The sequence below is a fragment of the Anolis carolinensis genome, chromosome 2 (genome assembly GCF_035594765.1).
Source record: "Anolis carolinensis isolate JA03-04 chromosome 2, rAnoCar3.1.pri, whole genome shotgun sequence".
Classification (NCBI taxonomy): domain Eukaryota; kingdom Metazoa; phylum Chordata; class Lepidosauria; order Squamata; family Dactyloidae; genus Anolis; species Anolis carolinensis.
Genome location: NC_085842.1, coordinates 216,909,655 through 216,926,994, shown reverse-complemented (window position 1 = coordinate 216,926,994; position 17,340 = coordinate 216,909,655). Strand labels below are relative to the sequence as shown.

Genomic DNA, 17,340 nt, shown 5'->3' with positions numbered 1-17,340 from the left:
GCGCCGATTGTGTTAAGTGCAGGCCAAGGTCTTTAGGCACTGCACCCAGTGTGCCGATTACCACTGGGACCACCTTGACTGGCTTGTGCCAGTCTTTGTAATTCGATCTTTAAATCCTCATATTGTGTCAGCTTTTCCAGTTCTTTCTCCTCAATCCTTCTGTCACCTGGGATTGCAACATCGACAATCCATACTTTGTTTTTTAACATGATTGTGAGGTCAGGAGTATTGCGTTCCAAAACCCTGTATTATTATTATTATTATTAACATTGAGGCGGGGTGGCCATCTGTCAGGGATGCGTTGCTTATGCTTTTGGTGCACAGAGGCAGAAGGGGGTTGGACTAAATGGCCCAAGGGGTCTCTTCCAACCCTCTTTATTATTATTATTATTATTATTATTAACATTGAGGCTTGGTAGCCATCTGTCAGGGGTGCTGTGCTTGTGCTTTTGGTGCACAAAGGCAGAAGAGGATTGGACTCAATGGCCCAAAGGGTCTCTGCCAACCCTCTTTTTTATTATTGTTGTTGTTGTTGTTGTTGTTGTTATTGCGCAGTGGCCAACTATAGTCCGGCCCTCCAACGGTCCAAAGGATCGTGACATGGCCCCCTGTTTAAAAAGTTTGGGGACCCCTGGTCTAAAGGATTGTGGACCGGCCCTCTGCTTTAAAAGTTTGAGGACCCCTGGTTTGGATCCAGCCTGTGTTTGGATATGTACAATGACGCGAGCGGCCACTAGGGGCCAGCACCGAGCCTGCGACGCCTTCTTCCTTTTCTTCCTCTCGCTCTCCGGCGCTGCCAGCACTGAGCAGGAGCGGAACGAGAAGCGCTGCGCCTCCGGGTCAGGCTTGTGAGGCCTTTGTGGTTATACTTTAACCGGTCGTGCCTTGGCTATGGCACTTCTGGCCCGAGCGCCCCGTCCGCTCCTCTTCGGCTGGGCGACTGCGAGCAGGACGATGGCGACCAGCCCCAAGAAAGCGGTGGATTTCTTCTACGACGTGCTGTCTCCCTATTCCTGGCTGGGCTTCGAGGTGAGGCGCATGCGCAGGAGAGTCAGACGCGACCCTCCAGGGTGCATCCATCTACTGTAGAATGAATGCAGGCTGGACACTACTTTTCCTGGCAAGGCACAGGGCTACAAAGTTTTGGAAGTTGGATCTTCTACACCCTGCCCAAGAATGACTGCTGGTGCCTCAATCAAACTACAACTCACCCCACTCCACTGCATTGAGCCACGGAAGTTAAAAGTGGTCTCAATCAACAGTGCAGATGCACTGGTTTAGGATGGATTTGCACTGCCATATAGTCCAGTTTCTGAATCCAGGTTATCTGGATCACACTATGTAACATGATTGCTGTTCCTGGGTTATAAATGTCATGCCCTAATTGGTCTTATCATCTTTGGAGTATACTCCAAAAGAAAAAAAGAAAAAAAAGGAAAAATAAAATAAAATAAGAAGAAACCCCAAAGCCCTCCCTCCTCTCTGTGTTATCTTCCAGCTCCACTGCTCTTCGGTTTGCTTCTTATCTTTACTGTTTTTTCTGAACTTATTTTCCTAAGACCTGAGAGTGTCTTTGCTTACTCATTAATTCCTTCTATATTTCCAGATTCCTTTTTTCCCTTAAATATTTGCTCACATTACTCTAGTCCGTTTTTATCCTTGTTTGATCCTTTGAAATTATCTGTTTTCAAATGTCCATATTTTGTATGTCCATCAATTTCAATGTCCATTGCTCTAATGACGGTATTTCCGATGTCTTCCATAATCTCGCTATTACTATTCTTGCTGCGCTTATCATATATATAAAAAGTTTTTCATTATTTAGATCCAAAGAAAAGTCCGTTAAACCTAATAAAAAATATTCTGGTTTTAACATGAATTTTTTTTGTAGTATGATCTCCATCTCCCTGTGTACTGTTCTCCAGAACCTTTTAACCATCTTACATCCCCACCACATATGGAAAAAATCCCCCTTTTCTTTCTACATTTCCAACACTCCTCCCCATTTTTCCCCTTATTAAAATTTGCCAATTTTACCAGTGTGATATACCATCTAAAAAAGATTTTATACCAGCTTTCCTTTAGAGCTGTTGAGTATGTAAATTTCAATCTTTTTTGCCAACATCTTTCCCAGTCCTCCAAGTTTATAGTGTGTCCGATCTCCCTTGCCCATATGGACATACTATCTTTTACATAATCTTCTTCTGTTTCCTACATCAGTAACTGTTTGTATAGCACTTTAATTATTTTTGTCTCTAGTTTTAGAACAATATCCCAAGTTGTCTCCTTCTTCTCAAACCCTTCTTTTCTTAATGTATAGTGGCTTCTATAGAACACTGCAAAGATTTGGTGTCATTCACTATCTTTTTCCCTAAACAGATTAATCCAATCACTGGTTCCTCTCAGGATGGATCTACACTGCCATATAATCCAGATTATAACAGCAAATAATCCAGATTATCTTCTTAGAACTGGATTATATGAGTCTACACTGCCATATAATCCAGTTCAAAGCAGATAGTCTGGATTTTATATGACAGTGTAGATGGGGCCTTAGTTCTATCTTCCCAGTAATCAAATTCTATGCATGAGTTAAACATATACACTTCACTCTCCTATGGAAATAAAAATAAAACTATTTTTATTTTTTATTTTCAGGAGGATGTTTAAATTTATCTTTATCTTTTAAATTTATCTTTATTGTTTAAATTTGTCTTTATCTTTTAGTGAACTAAATTCTGTGATGATGATATTTCCATTCCTGTAGTAACTGACATTCATCTCTGCCAAGAGTGAATTGCATTTTGCAGGGTTTGACTTTAAAGAGTAAATGGATAAACATGGCAGGGATTTCAATTCCTAGCCTTTTGTTAGAGACTAGTTAGCAAGTTTGACAAACCCACTGAGCTTAAACAAACATGCTCTCTAGTGGGTCCCGACCCAAAATGGGGTCCCCTTAACTCAATGTTGGAGTCTCAAAACGTTTGGCAACAGTAAACATGTTCTGAGCACCATCTAGTGATTGTTTTAGACATTTACACAAATCTGTTAGCAACAACCTGCAGGGTTTACAGTGGACTCTGCAGAAAATGCTTCAGCTGTATTTGATAAAAAGAAACATTAGCCTGTTTAGCAAATGCTGTTTTATTTTCAGTACATGTTTGATTTTTATACCTATTTTATATATCTCAGGCCATGAGGGGAAAGAGGATGTGAGGCCCTGCTCAAGAGTGTATGGGAAACATGCTCAGGATTACACTTCAGTTTAAATGAATGTGTGTGACCCATCCATGGTGGGGTTATATTTGTGTTGCTTTAAATCTGGCACTGTTTTGCAAGGCTTGGTGTAACTCTCACCTGTGTAACTTTTCTCATCCATGACCAGAGTCCTTTGTATCTAAGGCCCCTCATAGCCCGAAGATGATGGCCCTCCAAGTGCAGTGTTTTGGTGGTGGATGCATAGGTGGCTGTGGAGACCTATTCTTGACCCGCATGTTCTTCCTCAGTGAGGACATCGGTTTCCAGGTGGAAGGTGGTCCCGGTCAGGGTTGGCTTGATGTGCCTTCATCTTGGCATGTTTCTTCCTTAAGTCCTCCATTCGTGTCATATAATCCAGTTTCTGAATCCAGAGCATCTGCTTTGAACTGGATGATATGACAGTGTAGACTCATATAATCCAACTCAAAGCAGACAATCTGGATTAGGAAACTGGATTATATGATAGTGTAGATCCAGCCTAAAATGGAAAGGCAGATTGATGTTTAGTATTCTAGAAGTCTTTTGTATCTGTACTTCTGATTGTTGGCTTTAACTTGCTTTATCATAGGCCCTTTTTACACTGCCATATAAAATCCAGATTATCTGCTTTGGACTGGATTATATGGCAGTGTAGATTCATATAATTCAGTTCAAAGTAGATAATGTAGATTATCTGCTTTGATAATCTGGATTATATGGCAGTAGAACGGACCATAGATTCACCTGAAATCACTTCACAGTATGCTTTACATTCTTAATCAATTTCTTGCATAGGGTATTCCTTGTGGAACAGTCCCTAGGTTTCTCATAAACTATCTGTTTGTGGGACTTGTATTCGATGTTGCAGACCAACAATACTGTTTGAACAACTGTCTTGGCTGTTAGTTCCAGATCTGTCTCCACATGAATTATTTTTCTCACCCATAGATTCTCTGTCGATATCGTAATATCTGGAATATTGATCTACGTTTACGGCCTGTTTTCCTTGGAGGAATAATGAAAGAGAGTGGTAGGTTGTTAAATTGTTTAATCAAATTAATCTGTAGACTACGTCTGCTACTGGACAATATGTTCTTATGTAATTTCTTGGATGCTGTCTCAGTCTGAGAAGATTAATTGACAAATCCCATCTTCAAATCCTATTCTTTTCTATTTTGACTTGCCTTTTATTGTTGCTTATTTTCAATTATCATTTGATAAGAATACTCTGATAGCTTAATTTTTTTCTCCTGTGTGATTTTTAACATCTTTCCCCGTTGAAATAGCCATATTGTATTTTATGCTTTGGATATGGCCCAATAAAGGCATTTCTGCTTGTGGATTTCAGTATACTTGCTGCATGACCAAATTAAATACCCAAGAATATGGTTTTCCAATTAACTGCACTGTAAAGAATAATCTGCCTCTCATTTTAAAGGAGGTCTGCAATTCAAGAGCTTATACGGCTAAATACTGTTGCCAGTTCTTTCCTAAAGCAAAAAGAAAAACACCCTTTGATTACCAATAATCATTGATGGTTGTTGGAAGGTATACCCATAATTTTCTATCTTCTCAGAAAGACAGAAACTCTTTCTGGTGCTCACTTTCTCTACCTGGTTATACTACAGATGATTAATCACCTTGCCTCCATGAAGGAATGAAAGAAGATGACATGTGATGTTTGTCTGTACTATATCTGAAATATTCTTCTCCCATAATGATCCCACCCCTATTTAACAGGTAACAAGGCCCCAGCATTGCTGCCTAGGAGAGGAGTATACATGAATAACGATATTATGCGGATGGCAAAGTTCTGCCAGGTGCCATTGCAACTACCAAAGGATTTCATGGGGACCGTTATTGAGAAAGGTAAGAACAGAATCATCGAATTGCAATTAGAAGTCGCTACAAGGGGCCTCAAAGTCCAAATACCTGCCATGGAGCAATACACCATTAAAACACTCCTGCTTCAAAACCTCCAAAGAAGGAGAGTTTACCACCCCATGAAGCAGTCTATTCCACTGTCTTACAGTAAGCCCCCGGTGGCACAGCAGATTAAACCACTGAGCTACTGAACTTGCTGACTGAAAGAGCAGTGGTTCGAATCTGGGGAGCAGAGTGAGCTCCCACTGTTAGCTCCAGATTCTGCCAACCTATTCATTCGAAACTATGCAAATCATGAGTAGAACAATGGGTACTGCTCCGGCGGGAAGGTAACGGCACTCCATGCAGTCATGCCGGCCATATGACACTGGTTCTTTGGCTTAGAAATTGAAATGAGCACCAACCCCCAGAGGCAGACACAAGTAGACAATGTCAGGGGAAAATCTTTACCTTTAAGTAAAGGAATTCTTCCTAATGTTTCAGTGAAAGCTCTTTTCCACTAATACATGTTTTGATTTCTGGAGCAGTAGAAAACAAATTCACTCCACCTTCTATATTACATCTCTTCAGATATGCAAAGATCGTGCTCAGTATTCTCCTGTCAAAGGAAAATGTACCTAGCTTCTCCGTAGTTTTTTACTGGACTCGATTTTCTTGGCTGCCCTTCTTTGGAAATTTTCGAGCTTGTCAATATCTTTCTTGACTCTTGGTGCCCAGAAAAGGTTACTAAATAGTTTAGTCATTGGAAGAATTGGCCAGAATATCACTAGTGGAAAAGGATGATGTTCTCGGCCTTTCCTTTAATGCAGGGGTCCTCAAACTTTTTAAGCTGAGGGCCGATTCACAGATCCTCTGACTACTGGGGGTCAAAAAAACTAGAATGAATTTCTATGCACACTGCACATATCTTGTTTGCAATGCAAACAGAATGAAAAAACAATACAATATTTAAAATGAAGAACAATTTAAACCAACATAAACTTACCAGTATTTCAATGGGAAGTGTGGGCCAGCTTTTGGCTGATGAGATAGTCAATTAGGATTGTTGTTATGTGCCTTTAAATCATTTTAGACCCTAAGTCTAACGTTTTGGGTAGGGACTGGGCAAATAGCCTTGGAGGGCCATATCTGGCCTGCGGGCCTTAGTTTGCAGGAGTAACCATTGAAAACACCACTACCTGCAGTACTGTACTCTCTATCCTTATTGCCCAAGACTGCTGGTATCTTTCCAAAAACTGTAAGTTACATTCCCAATCTCCTGTACCACATCTAATTTGACTTTAAAGATAGCTTATTAGAAGGATGTCAGTAGCTTAAGAATTGCCATAAACAAATGCAGTTGCCGTCTCTACTGTAAACAAAAGGAAAGGGTAGGGCTACAATTCAGTATCCAGTGTGAGCTGAAATGCAGGTGCCATATGATATTTACCTGTAACAAGACTGTGATTTTTCAATACCCAACACTTTAAATCGTTTTTGAAAAATCAGGCTTTTTTGTTTGTTTGGTCCTGAATAACTCCACTAAGGGTTTTATTTGTATAGCTGCCCAGAAAACATTTTTTGGTCTGTCTTTTGGTATTGCATGTATCTTTGTTCAAAGTTATACGTGGATTTTTGCTTCTTGGATAATTTGGACAAAGCTATCAAATCTTTTCCATAAAGTGGCTGCAATAGTGACCTGTTTGGTAGAGGTTTTGGTAGGACAGACAAAGCAAAAAGTGATAACTGTTAGGTGACTGCTGTAATAACATTTACCAGTGTGGTGTTGTGGTTTGAGGGGTTCTTAATAACCTAAAGGCATGACAGTCTGTCTGATCTTGGAAGCTAAGCAGAGTCAGCCATGGTTAATACATGGATAGGAGTCCACCAACAAATACCAAATGCAATAGGCTATATTTCAGAGCAAGTACCTGGCAAAACCATTTCTGAGTATTTCTTTCCTGAGAAGACCCTGTGAAATGTATGGGGCTGTGAATGCATATACAGGCAGTCCGCAAGTTACAAACATCCAACTTACAAACAACTCATAGTTATTAACGGGGGTGAGACAACAGGAAGTGAGAGAAATCTGCCCCTCGAAAGGGAAATTCACTCCTGGAAGACTGATCATTAGGGGAAAGGTTTCTACACATGGAATCCTTGTTTCCATGACAAAACAATTTTTTTTTCAAAATCCAATTAACACAGTGACAAAAAGTGAAGTAAAATATTCTGAACGAGGGCATAGATGGCAAAACAAACACCTCAGGTGTGTTAGCCCTTCCTTATGCTATCCAAAGCTTAAATATGTGTGTGTGTGTGTGTGTGTTTCTGTCTATCTGTGTCTGTGTGTGCACATGTGTGTGGTTGGAGTTATACAAAAAATGTACCTGTTCCAAGTTACAAATAAATTTAGCTTAAGAACACACTTACAGAACCAATGTGGTTCTTAACTTGGGGATTGCCTGTAAACACACATAGTGGCCTTTTTGTTGACATCTGTGCAGACTCTGATGCTCTTGTCTGTTTTTCCCAAATATAGGCAGTCTATCTGCTATGCGTTTTATCACAGCTGTGGATTTAACACAACCTCAGTTTGTAGAAGCTGTGTCTAGAGAACTTTGGATGCGCATTTGGTCTCGGGTGAGTATTCATATTCTCAGAATGAGTTGTTTCTTTCCCTACATAATTATTTCTTCTAAATATTGGGGGAGAGGAATGAGTTGAATTTACCTGGACCAGGTTTGCACAACAATTGATCAATTATATAAATGTATCATTGTACACAGGGAGCCCCTAGTGGCGCAGTGAGTTAAACCACTGAGCTGTTGAACTTGCTGACCGAAAGGTCGGCGATTCAAATTCGGGGAGCTGAGTTAGCTTTCGCTGTTAGCCCAGCTTCTAACCTAGCACTTTGAAAACATGCAAATGTGAGTAGATCAATAGGCACTGCTCTGGCGGGAAGGTAACGGCGCTCCATGCAGTCATGCCGGCCACATGATCTTGGATATGTCCGCGGAGCACTGGCTCTTTGTCTTAGAAATGAAGATTAGCACCACACCCAGAGTCAGACACAACTAGACTTAACATCAGGGGAAAACCTTTTCCTTTATCCACCATTGTATGGAATCCCTCTGAGGATTCAATAAAACTGCCTTTATTGTTTCTCCTTCTCCCAAAATACAAAAACAGTTGTCGTGCACATTGAACAGAGCTCTGTGGGCTTTGTTCGGCTTTGTTGATTACTAGTCATAGAGGTCTGACCTGGGTAAAAGTCAATTTTGACATTAAAATGTAGAGACTAGTGATGTGCACAGTATTTGTTTCATCTGTTTCATTCATCTGTTCGTTTAGTAGATACACAAAATGAAAAATTCCATTTTCAGACTAAACAAAAGGCGACACAAAAGAGAAAGCTGCCCGGTCACTGTGATTGCTTTCGTTTTCCTTTTGTTTCAGGCTGTGTAACAATAAGCCGGTACTGACAGAGGGCTACTTTCCCATTAACAGCTGATGTGTACCAATGGGTGTTAATAATAATAATAATAATAATAATAATAATTAGTTACTCTGGGATCCCAGGCTGAGTCGGAGAGCGGTCTGCTTCCCCATGACAGCTGATGTGTGCCAATGGGTGTTAATAATAATGTTAGTATTAATAACAATAGTACTCTGGGGAAGACCCAAACATTTTAAAAGTCAGTGAGCTAAAAGGAGTCGAAATGCCCTCTGTGTGTGGCTATTTTCACCCCTCTAGTCCAAAAACTGAGCCGGGGGGGGGGGGGGGGGAGCTTCAGAAGCCTGCCCATTGCCGCCAATGGTCCAAAAAGTTTCGTTTTTTCGTAAGCGAGACAAAAATTCTATTCATAAAGGCACCCCATTTTCAAAAACATGAACAAATACAAAACTGATACAAAATGAATGAAACTAAACAAAATGAACAGTGATTCCATACAATGCACACCACTAGTAGAGACCCTCCTCATAGGCATCTACAATTTCAGGCTGCTTCTCTTCATTTCTATGTAGTCACTACATAAAGAGATTAAATTAAGAAAATGTGTGTGTTTGGCTTCCAATTCCATGGAGGCAAATTAGATGGCATCATCCATGTCTGTCAGTTTGGTTTAGGATAATTTTTCTTACTTGCTCATCAAGCCAGATAGTTACTTTGACGTTTGAATTCTTTGCATAGTTGGCCTTTTGTCTCAGAACATTTGTAACCAGTATCCTTATTCTTTGTCCCTCCAGGATGAAGACATTACCCAGCCAGAAAATATTTTGACAGTAAGTTTATCTTTTTCTCTTGCTCACTCTCTATAGTGTGCCTTCTTTGAGCTTGTGATAACATTTTTATATGCTGTCAGAAGCCAAAATTCAGATAGCCATTTTTTTTTCAAAATCTAATTATCACAGGAACAGAAAGCAAGGTGAAATCTTCCAAACAGGGCACAGACAGCAAAATAAACACCAACATTTACCCTTCCCAGGTTAATGGAATGTGTTTTCTTTCTTTCCGAGGCTGCAGGGAAAGCGGGATTATCCTCAGACCAATGCAAGAAGCTTCTGGAAATGGGCAGCTCACCTGAAGTGAAGAATCGTTTGAAAGCAACAACAGATGAAGTCCTAAAATACGGGGTAAGACACAAGCATCACTTCAAACCAAAACCTTGCAAACACAGCCCTTTTTGAGGAGTGTAATGTGGAGAATTAAAGATGCAAGTAGCTACCCTGTTAAAATCCTTGTCAGGATCTAAATTTTCCAGTGAACAAAATCTAGAGTCTAGAGACACAACAGGTCTCTAGGCTTCTACTTATTTATCCACCTGGTTGATCACAGTGGGCCAGATTAATATGTTGCAGGCAGTTTTCTCACTGATTACATGACAGCATTCATGAAAATAGGGATACATCAGAGGATGAAATTACGGAAATACCTGGCTTGCCTGTCCAATCTTTTCCAATCACAGAACAAGTTATCATACACATGCTGGTAGACATTAGTGATTATTCAGCATTTGATAGCTTTTGCGGAACATGTAAATAGTGCCCCTTGAAAGAAATTGTTCTTTAAATTACAGGGGATGATATGGACGTTGTGTATGTGATGGCCCATTTGTAGGCAAGCCATAATTGCATGGATACCAATCTTAACTTAAGCCACAATCAGGATCAATAGAGTGTTTGTCTAGCATCCACAGGTGCACTTCTTCACCAGTTCACGTTCTCTAAATAAGCTTTTTTGATACTGAGTCCCCTTTTACACTGCCATATAATCCAGATTATCAAATCAGATAATCCACATCTGCTTTGAACTGGATTATATGAGTTTACACTGCCAGGTAATTCAGTTCAAAGAAGATAATCTGGATTTTATATGGTAGTGTAGAAGGGGCTTCAGAATCATACTAACAGGATATGCCAACTATAACAGTTGGTAGCAATTACCGAGGCCCACTTTACACTGCCATATAAAATCCAGATTATCTGCTTTGAACTGGGATCCCTTCCACACAGCTGTATAAAATCCACATTTATTTATTTACAACATTTCTACTCCACCTTTCTCACTCAAGGGGGTTTACAGAAACTGGAATATATGGCAGTGTGGACTCGGATAACCCAGTTCAAAGCAGATATTGTGGACTATCTGTCTTGATATTCTGGGTTATATGGATATGTGGAAGGGCCATAGATTATTTGGCAGTGTGGACAGCTGAAAGCAGATAATGTGGATTATCTGATTTGATAATCTGGATTAGATGGCAGTGTAGATTCAGCCTGAGACTCCATCTACACTGCCATATAAAATCCAGATAACCTTCTTTGGACTGGGATTTTATGGCAGTGTAGACACATATAATCCAATTCAAAGCAGATAATCTGAATTATTTGATAATCTGGATTATATAGCAGTGTAGATCTATCTTGAGCGCTGTTCAAGACAGCCATGAAGTTCATAGGCTAATGAGCAATTTTCAGTTACAGGAGCTTTGTTCCAGGAACACCACTTTTGAAGCCCCTGGTTTGTTTCTCGTAGTCTCTTTACTTTGGTTCAGATGAATAAGTATTGCAGAAAACTAAATCGAGGTATACTTGTATCAGTGAACAACTTCCATATCTAGACTTTTAAAGGCTGCATTTTTTAAAAGCAGAGTTTGACAAAAAAGAAAAAAAAAACCCACTATCATATGCCACCTTTTTAAATGAAGGCAAAGGCAATTTAAATGTGCAACAACCAAATATAGAAGAAATCTTGCCATTTCATTCCCAATGTATTACCAAACTGGATGATGAAGTTCATCCTTCTCTTTGTGTCTCCCAATTTAGGCATTTGGGCTGCCATGTTCTGTTATCCATGTTAACGACAAGCCCCAGCTTCTCTTTGGTTCAGATCGATTAGAATTACTGGGAAATCTCTTGGGTAAGTGTTCTTCATGCTACTGTCACTTATCAGTTAACAGCCTTTCAGGTTCTAAATTGAACAAACAAGGAGGGTTTACATTTTGTTGAAGGTTACCTCTCCCACTCTAATCCACATTTTCCCAAAGGGTTTCTAGATTTGTTCTTGGGAAAACTGACCATAACTGGAACTCTATCTAATAAGGAGCAACTTGCAGTATGTAAATTTGGATTGATGACCACTTTTGATACCAAATTGTTGCATCCTGGAAGGGAGCTTTCTCTCCGTTTTCTTTAAGTGATAGGTGTTTATTGCTTACTTATTCCAGGACTGGAGAACATTCAGCTAAATCTCTCAACTTTGGCAGCCAGTCCTCACTCTTTGATGTATTTTTCCAGTTCTGGGATGTAGTAATTTTCCTGCAGGAGTCATGTGTTGCAGTAATTTCCCATACTTCTTCTCCATGTGTTTCACACACCTGACCCAGTAGAAACCCTTCCGATTTCAGTTGAAGATCAGGTTTCAAATTTTTGGCATTATATTGTGCAGTTGAATTTTTTTGGCCATTTCAGAAGCCCACCACATATGATAAGATCCCACCTGTTGGTTCATATTTCCAACATACAGTAGAAGCATCTTTATGTATTTTGGCAATTTTTTCGGGTGTCAAATACCAATGACACATCATTTTATACAAATTCTCCTTAAGGCAATAACATTTATATTTCTAATCATTTAACTAGATTTTCCATATTGTTCCACCTGTATATTTTTTTAAATTCTCCATCCACATTCAATCTTGAACTTGTTCCTCTTCCAATTCAGTTTTTAACAAAGATTTATACATTTTACCTATTAAATGTTCATCATCTGTGCAGGACTCAGATTCTGATTTATTCCACTCAAATTCATCTTTTATCAGCCATTCAAAATTTTTCAAATATTTATCTATAAGAATGCCATTAAAACTATTATCATCTATCAATTATTCTTCGTTTGAATTAATTTGGTATTGAGTTTGGTGAAGTTCCAAAAGGTTTTGGTAAATGAGTTATTTTCCTTTTGTTTCCTTGCTATAAAATGCTTCTTGTGTTGACACCCATAGAAGCATCAGGGCATAACTTGGTTTGCATCTATTCCATATTGTTTAAAAGGTAGGGCTCAAAAATGATAATTAAATTCAATGTTCACTTCAGCTTTATCATACCATCAATATCCATACCACCCAAATCTATTATCATACCTGTATCACTATGTAACATAATTTGAAAAAAAATCTGTTCCTGGTTTGAAAGTGTTATTTCCTATTTAACTGTGTAGTGCTTACTTTGAAAGTATATGTTATACTTCAGAAACTTTGTTTTGTGGCTGTTGGAAACTATGTTGAATTGGTTAAGACACTATAAGATATTTATTGAAAAAATATAGCAAAATGTGTTGCAGCAGGAAGTTTTTGCAGTTTAATAAACTTTTTTCATGTTTTTATGACAGAACTAATTAGGAAATGACATTTATAACCCAAGGACAAAAACTATGTTACAGAGTGTAATCCTTTTTTTGTCGGTACAAATCCAGTCTTTCAATCAAATCAAACAGCAAGCAGCAAACTACAAACTCAAATTTGGAGCTTCCAGTCCCTCTGTCTCTTTTGTATCTTTTAAAACTTCGTATTTTATGCTTGGTTTCTTTCATTGCCATATAAACAGAATATCCCAGTTTAGAGTGTCAAGAGCTTTTTCAGCATCTAAAAATATAAGAGGCAAGTGCTTCTGGTTATTTTTATTAGATGTTCCAAAATATACATCTATTGTTATCCCGTAACTGTTTTTCCCAAAAAGATTCTAGATTGATCTTGAATACAATCTGATAAAATTAGTAATGAAATAGGCCTGTCATTCTTTGCCAAATTCAATACTATTGTTGCCTCTTTCCATGTGTCAGACATCCTTATAACCCAAAGAATCATATGTAATATTTTTGCATACAAACCTGCCAGTAAGGCATTCAGCCTGGCTACTTTGTCCATCTTTATTTTTTTAAAATGCTTCAAAAATATCACTTGTTGTTACTGGCTCAGTTAGAAGTCTTCTATTTAAAATTCTTAAACTACAGGTTTTGCTTTTTGCATTTTGCTAAATAGTTACTTTAATCTTTAAAAATCTTGATCACACAGGGAAGTATTTTTGTCAGTAGATCTTACCATCATGTTCAGGAAGGCTCTCTTAAGTTTGCTTTAAGAAAGAGGTTTCCAGTCTGTATGCCTTTTGTAGGCAGGTTTCTCCTGTGATGAGGCACAAAGTTGTCTTCAGTTTCTCTCCCTTTCACCCAGACTCATTTGCCACTGAAGTGGTGATATGTTCACTGGGGGCAGGGGGCATTGTCAATAATTTCCCGGACCCCCTTTATTCCAGAAAGCAGTTTTGCTGGTCCCCTCTACTGTGGCTGGTGGTCAGTGTGTGGGACATCTCCCCTCCAGCATAGCACTTGCAGGAGACAACTAGCATGCCACAATTCCTCCCAGAAGTGTAATAATTTTAACGTAATGTGTGCATTTAAATAATTACTTGCTAAGGCAGTTTTTCTGAATTTAGTTTATACTCTTGACACCAATTTGTTTTGCAGGAGAGAAATGGCTGGGACCAGTCCCCACAGCTTCTAAACTCTAAGCTTTTAGAGCTCAGAAGAACACCAGGACATCAAAGCAACATGATCAGCAACCATCAATGCAGTTGAATGAGGAATAAATGTTAAATGCCACTATCACAACAGTCATGATTAATAATCACAGATTTGATTATGTTTAGGATGTTGTGTGTTGCTGAGATAACCAATAATCTCTGTGGAAGAATACTTGTACAGGGGAGACATAATTACTAGAATGTAAGATGTGAACTAGCTATAAGTTTATCAGGAATGGCAGGTTCTTGGGGAGGATTTTGGACTGCTCTGGGCAGTGTGGGCAACTCTGCATCCATTGTCTCAGATAGTATTCAGAAGCAAAGGCTAGGAGTTTTTTTTAAAAAAAATTAGAATGAGAGAGCAGCTATGATCTCTATGCCTTCCGTTCACACTAGTGCCTTCTCTAGATTTCCTTGCAATTATTTCTGTGGTCATTTTAATCTAATTTGTAAAATCTTTATTTCAAAGCTGAATTAAAAATTCACTTAATTTTCCAGTCATAGTTTTATAGTTTCACCAATGCGTCGTCTTCATCTTGGAAAGAAGTCACGAGTGGAGTGCCGCAGGGTTCTGTCCTGGGCCCGGTTCTGTTCAACATCTTTATTAACGACTTAGACGAAGGGTTAGAAGGCACGATCATCAAGTTTGCAGACGACACCAAACTGGGAGGGATAGCCAACACTCCAGAAAAAAAGAGCAGAATTCAAAACGATCTTGACAGACTAGAGAGATGGGTCGAAACTAACAAAATGAAGTTCAACAGGGACAAATGCAAGATACTTCACTTTGGCAGAAAAAATGGAATGCAAAGATACAGAATGGGGGACACCTGGCTAGACAGCAGTACATGTGAAAAAGATCTTGGAGTCCTTGTGGACAACAAGTTAAACATGAGCCAGCAATGTGATGCAGCTGCTAAGAAAGCCAACGGGATTCTGGCCTGCATCAATAGGGGAATAGCGTCTAGATCCAGGGAAGTCATGCTCCCCCTCTATTCTGCCTTGGTCAGACCACACCTGGAATACTGTGTCCAATTCTGGGCACCACAGTTGAAGGGAGATGTTGACAAGCTGGAAAGCGTCCAGAGGAGGGCAACTAAAATGATCAAAGGGCTGGAAAACAAGCCCTATAGAGGCTTAAAGAACTGGGCATGTTTAGCCTGCAGAAGAGAAGGCTGAGAGGAGACATGATAACCATGTACAAATATGTGAGGGGAAGTCATAGGGAGGAGGGAGCAAGCTTGTTTTCTGCTGCCCTGCAGACTAGGACGCGGAACAATGGCTTCAAACTACAGGAAAGGAGATTCCACCTGAACATCAGGAAGAACTTCCTCACAGTGAGGGCTGTTTGGCAGTGGAACTCTCTCCCCCGGATTGTGGTGGAGGCTCCTTCTTTGGAGGCTTTTAAGCAGAGGCTGGATGGCCATCTGTCGGGGGTGATATGAATGCGATTTCCTGCTTCTTGGCAGGGGGTTGGACTGGATGGCCCATGAGGTGTCTTCCAACTCTACTATTCTATGATTCTATGATTCTATTTTACAACTTTGTTTTCTGTCTGCTAGACCTGCCATGGATTGAATTTGGAAACTTTTGGCACACAAAGGGTGTGTTGAATCATTGAGCAAACCACCTTTTATTTCACTTTGTTTCCAGTATTTATAAACTACTTGAAATGTGAGAAACAGTGTTCTTTTCTCCTACAAATGGGAAACAAGCTGTTTGGTAAAAAACTTCAACTAATTTCAACTGAGTTCCTTCTGGGAGAGAGGGCGGGTTAAAATCAACTGTTGTTGTTGTTGTTGTTGTTGTTGTTATTTAGCACAGACACATATGACCTTGATTGTATATATTAGTGCAGTGTTTCTCAAACTACTCCTCGAGGTGTTTTGGACTTCAGCTCCCAGAAATCGCAGCCATCTTACCAGCTCTTAGGAATTATGGGAGTTAAAATCCAAAACACCTAGAGGAGCACAGTTTGAGAAACTCTGTACTATTGCTTGCTGATCTCAATCCCAGCATGTAGGCTACCGTATTTGCAGCTTCTTTAAAAATCTGAGCTCCCCCTCTCCCCACTATTTAGTAAAAAACAGAGCTAATAATCAGGGAATATAGTTGTTAATGGTCATTATCAAGTTCAATTTACAGCAACCTTGTGAATGAGAACCTCTCAGTTCACAGCCACGGCCAGCTCTTGAATACACAGGGCAATGGCTATCTATTGTAATGCAGTGTGCATCTTTTCCTATTGCTTTTTCTAATGACTCCTGCTGTACTCTGGGTTCCTATGTCCAAAGCACAACTGTCTGAGATTAGCCATTTTGGCTTCTGGGGAAAATATAGGCATAATTTTCCCATTCATTTGTCTTTTTGGCAGTCCATGGTTTCTACAAAACCCTTCTCTAGTACATTTTAAATGAGTGAATTCTCTTTCTATCAGTTTTCTTTTTTGCTCAGTGTTTGCAATCGTACATGAAAAGGGAAAACAGGGAGGCATGGACAATCCTGACTTTGGCATTCAATTACGTACATAACCAATTATTTCTAAATTTAAGCTGTCAGGCACAACCAGCTTTCATTTGTGAATGGTGGACATAAGCTGATTTGCACTTCTCTCAGGGACAAACATGTGAAATCAGCCAGAGACCCCTTGTAAATATGAAAGTCAAATAAGACACACTGTTGTAACACTGCAAGATTCTGGAAGAAATTGCTTAATGCTACAGTCGAATTCAGGTGTGGAGCCATCATATTTTAGATCATCCTTTTGTAATCCATCTTCTGGGCACTGCTGCCAGGAATTTACCTTAACTAACATGCTAATAAAAACTGATTTACGCAGGGCCTGAGCATAATCCACTACTCTTTATGACATAATCCAGCCCCACTGAGTTCAAATGGGCTGTTTCACAGGAAGGGGTATATAATGGCAGCCTAAAATCTTGGCTCAGAGCTTCTCTATTGTACCTTATTTTTTGTAGAGTAACAAAGAATGCATGACTTCTACTTTGCGGCGGTAAAGCAAAAGTCATGCACTCTTTGCTTCTCTACAAAAATAAGGTACAGTAGAGAAGCCCTAAGTTATTGTGATTCAAAACCTGTATATTGCTCCCAAAAGATTCTAACAGAAACCCTAGTGAAACAATAATGAAGTACACTGAA

At 39.5% G+C, this 17,340-nt stretch overlaps 1 protein-coding gene across 1 annotated transcript; it reads left to right on the top strand.

The window, feature by feature from the left end:
* The first annotated feature begins 771 nt into the window (after positions 1–771).
* gstk1 (glutathione S-transferase kappa 1) lies at positions 772–14,678 on the top strand. Its single transcript, XM_008119272.3, has 8 exons — positions 772–1,029; positions 4,186–4,267; positions 4,978–5,106; positions 7,643–7,743; positions 9,352–9,387; positions 9,622–9,738; positions 11,431–11,524; positions 14,126–14,678. Exons 1-8 carry the CDS (start codon positions 892–894, stop codon positions 14,167–14,169), a joined length of 741 nt encoding a protein of 246 aa, XP_008117479.1. The 5' UTR covers positions 772–891; the 3' UTR covers positions 14,170–14,678.
* The last annotated feature ends 2,662 nt before the right edge of the window (positions 14,679–17,340 follow it).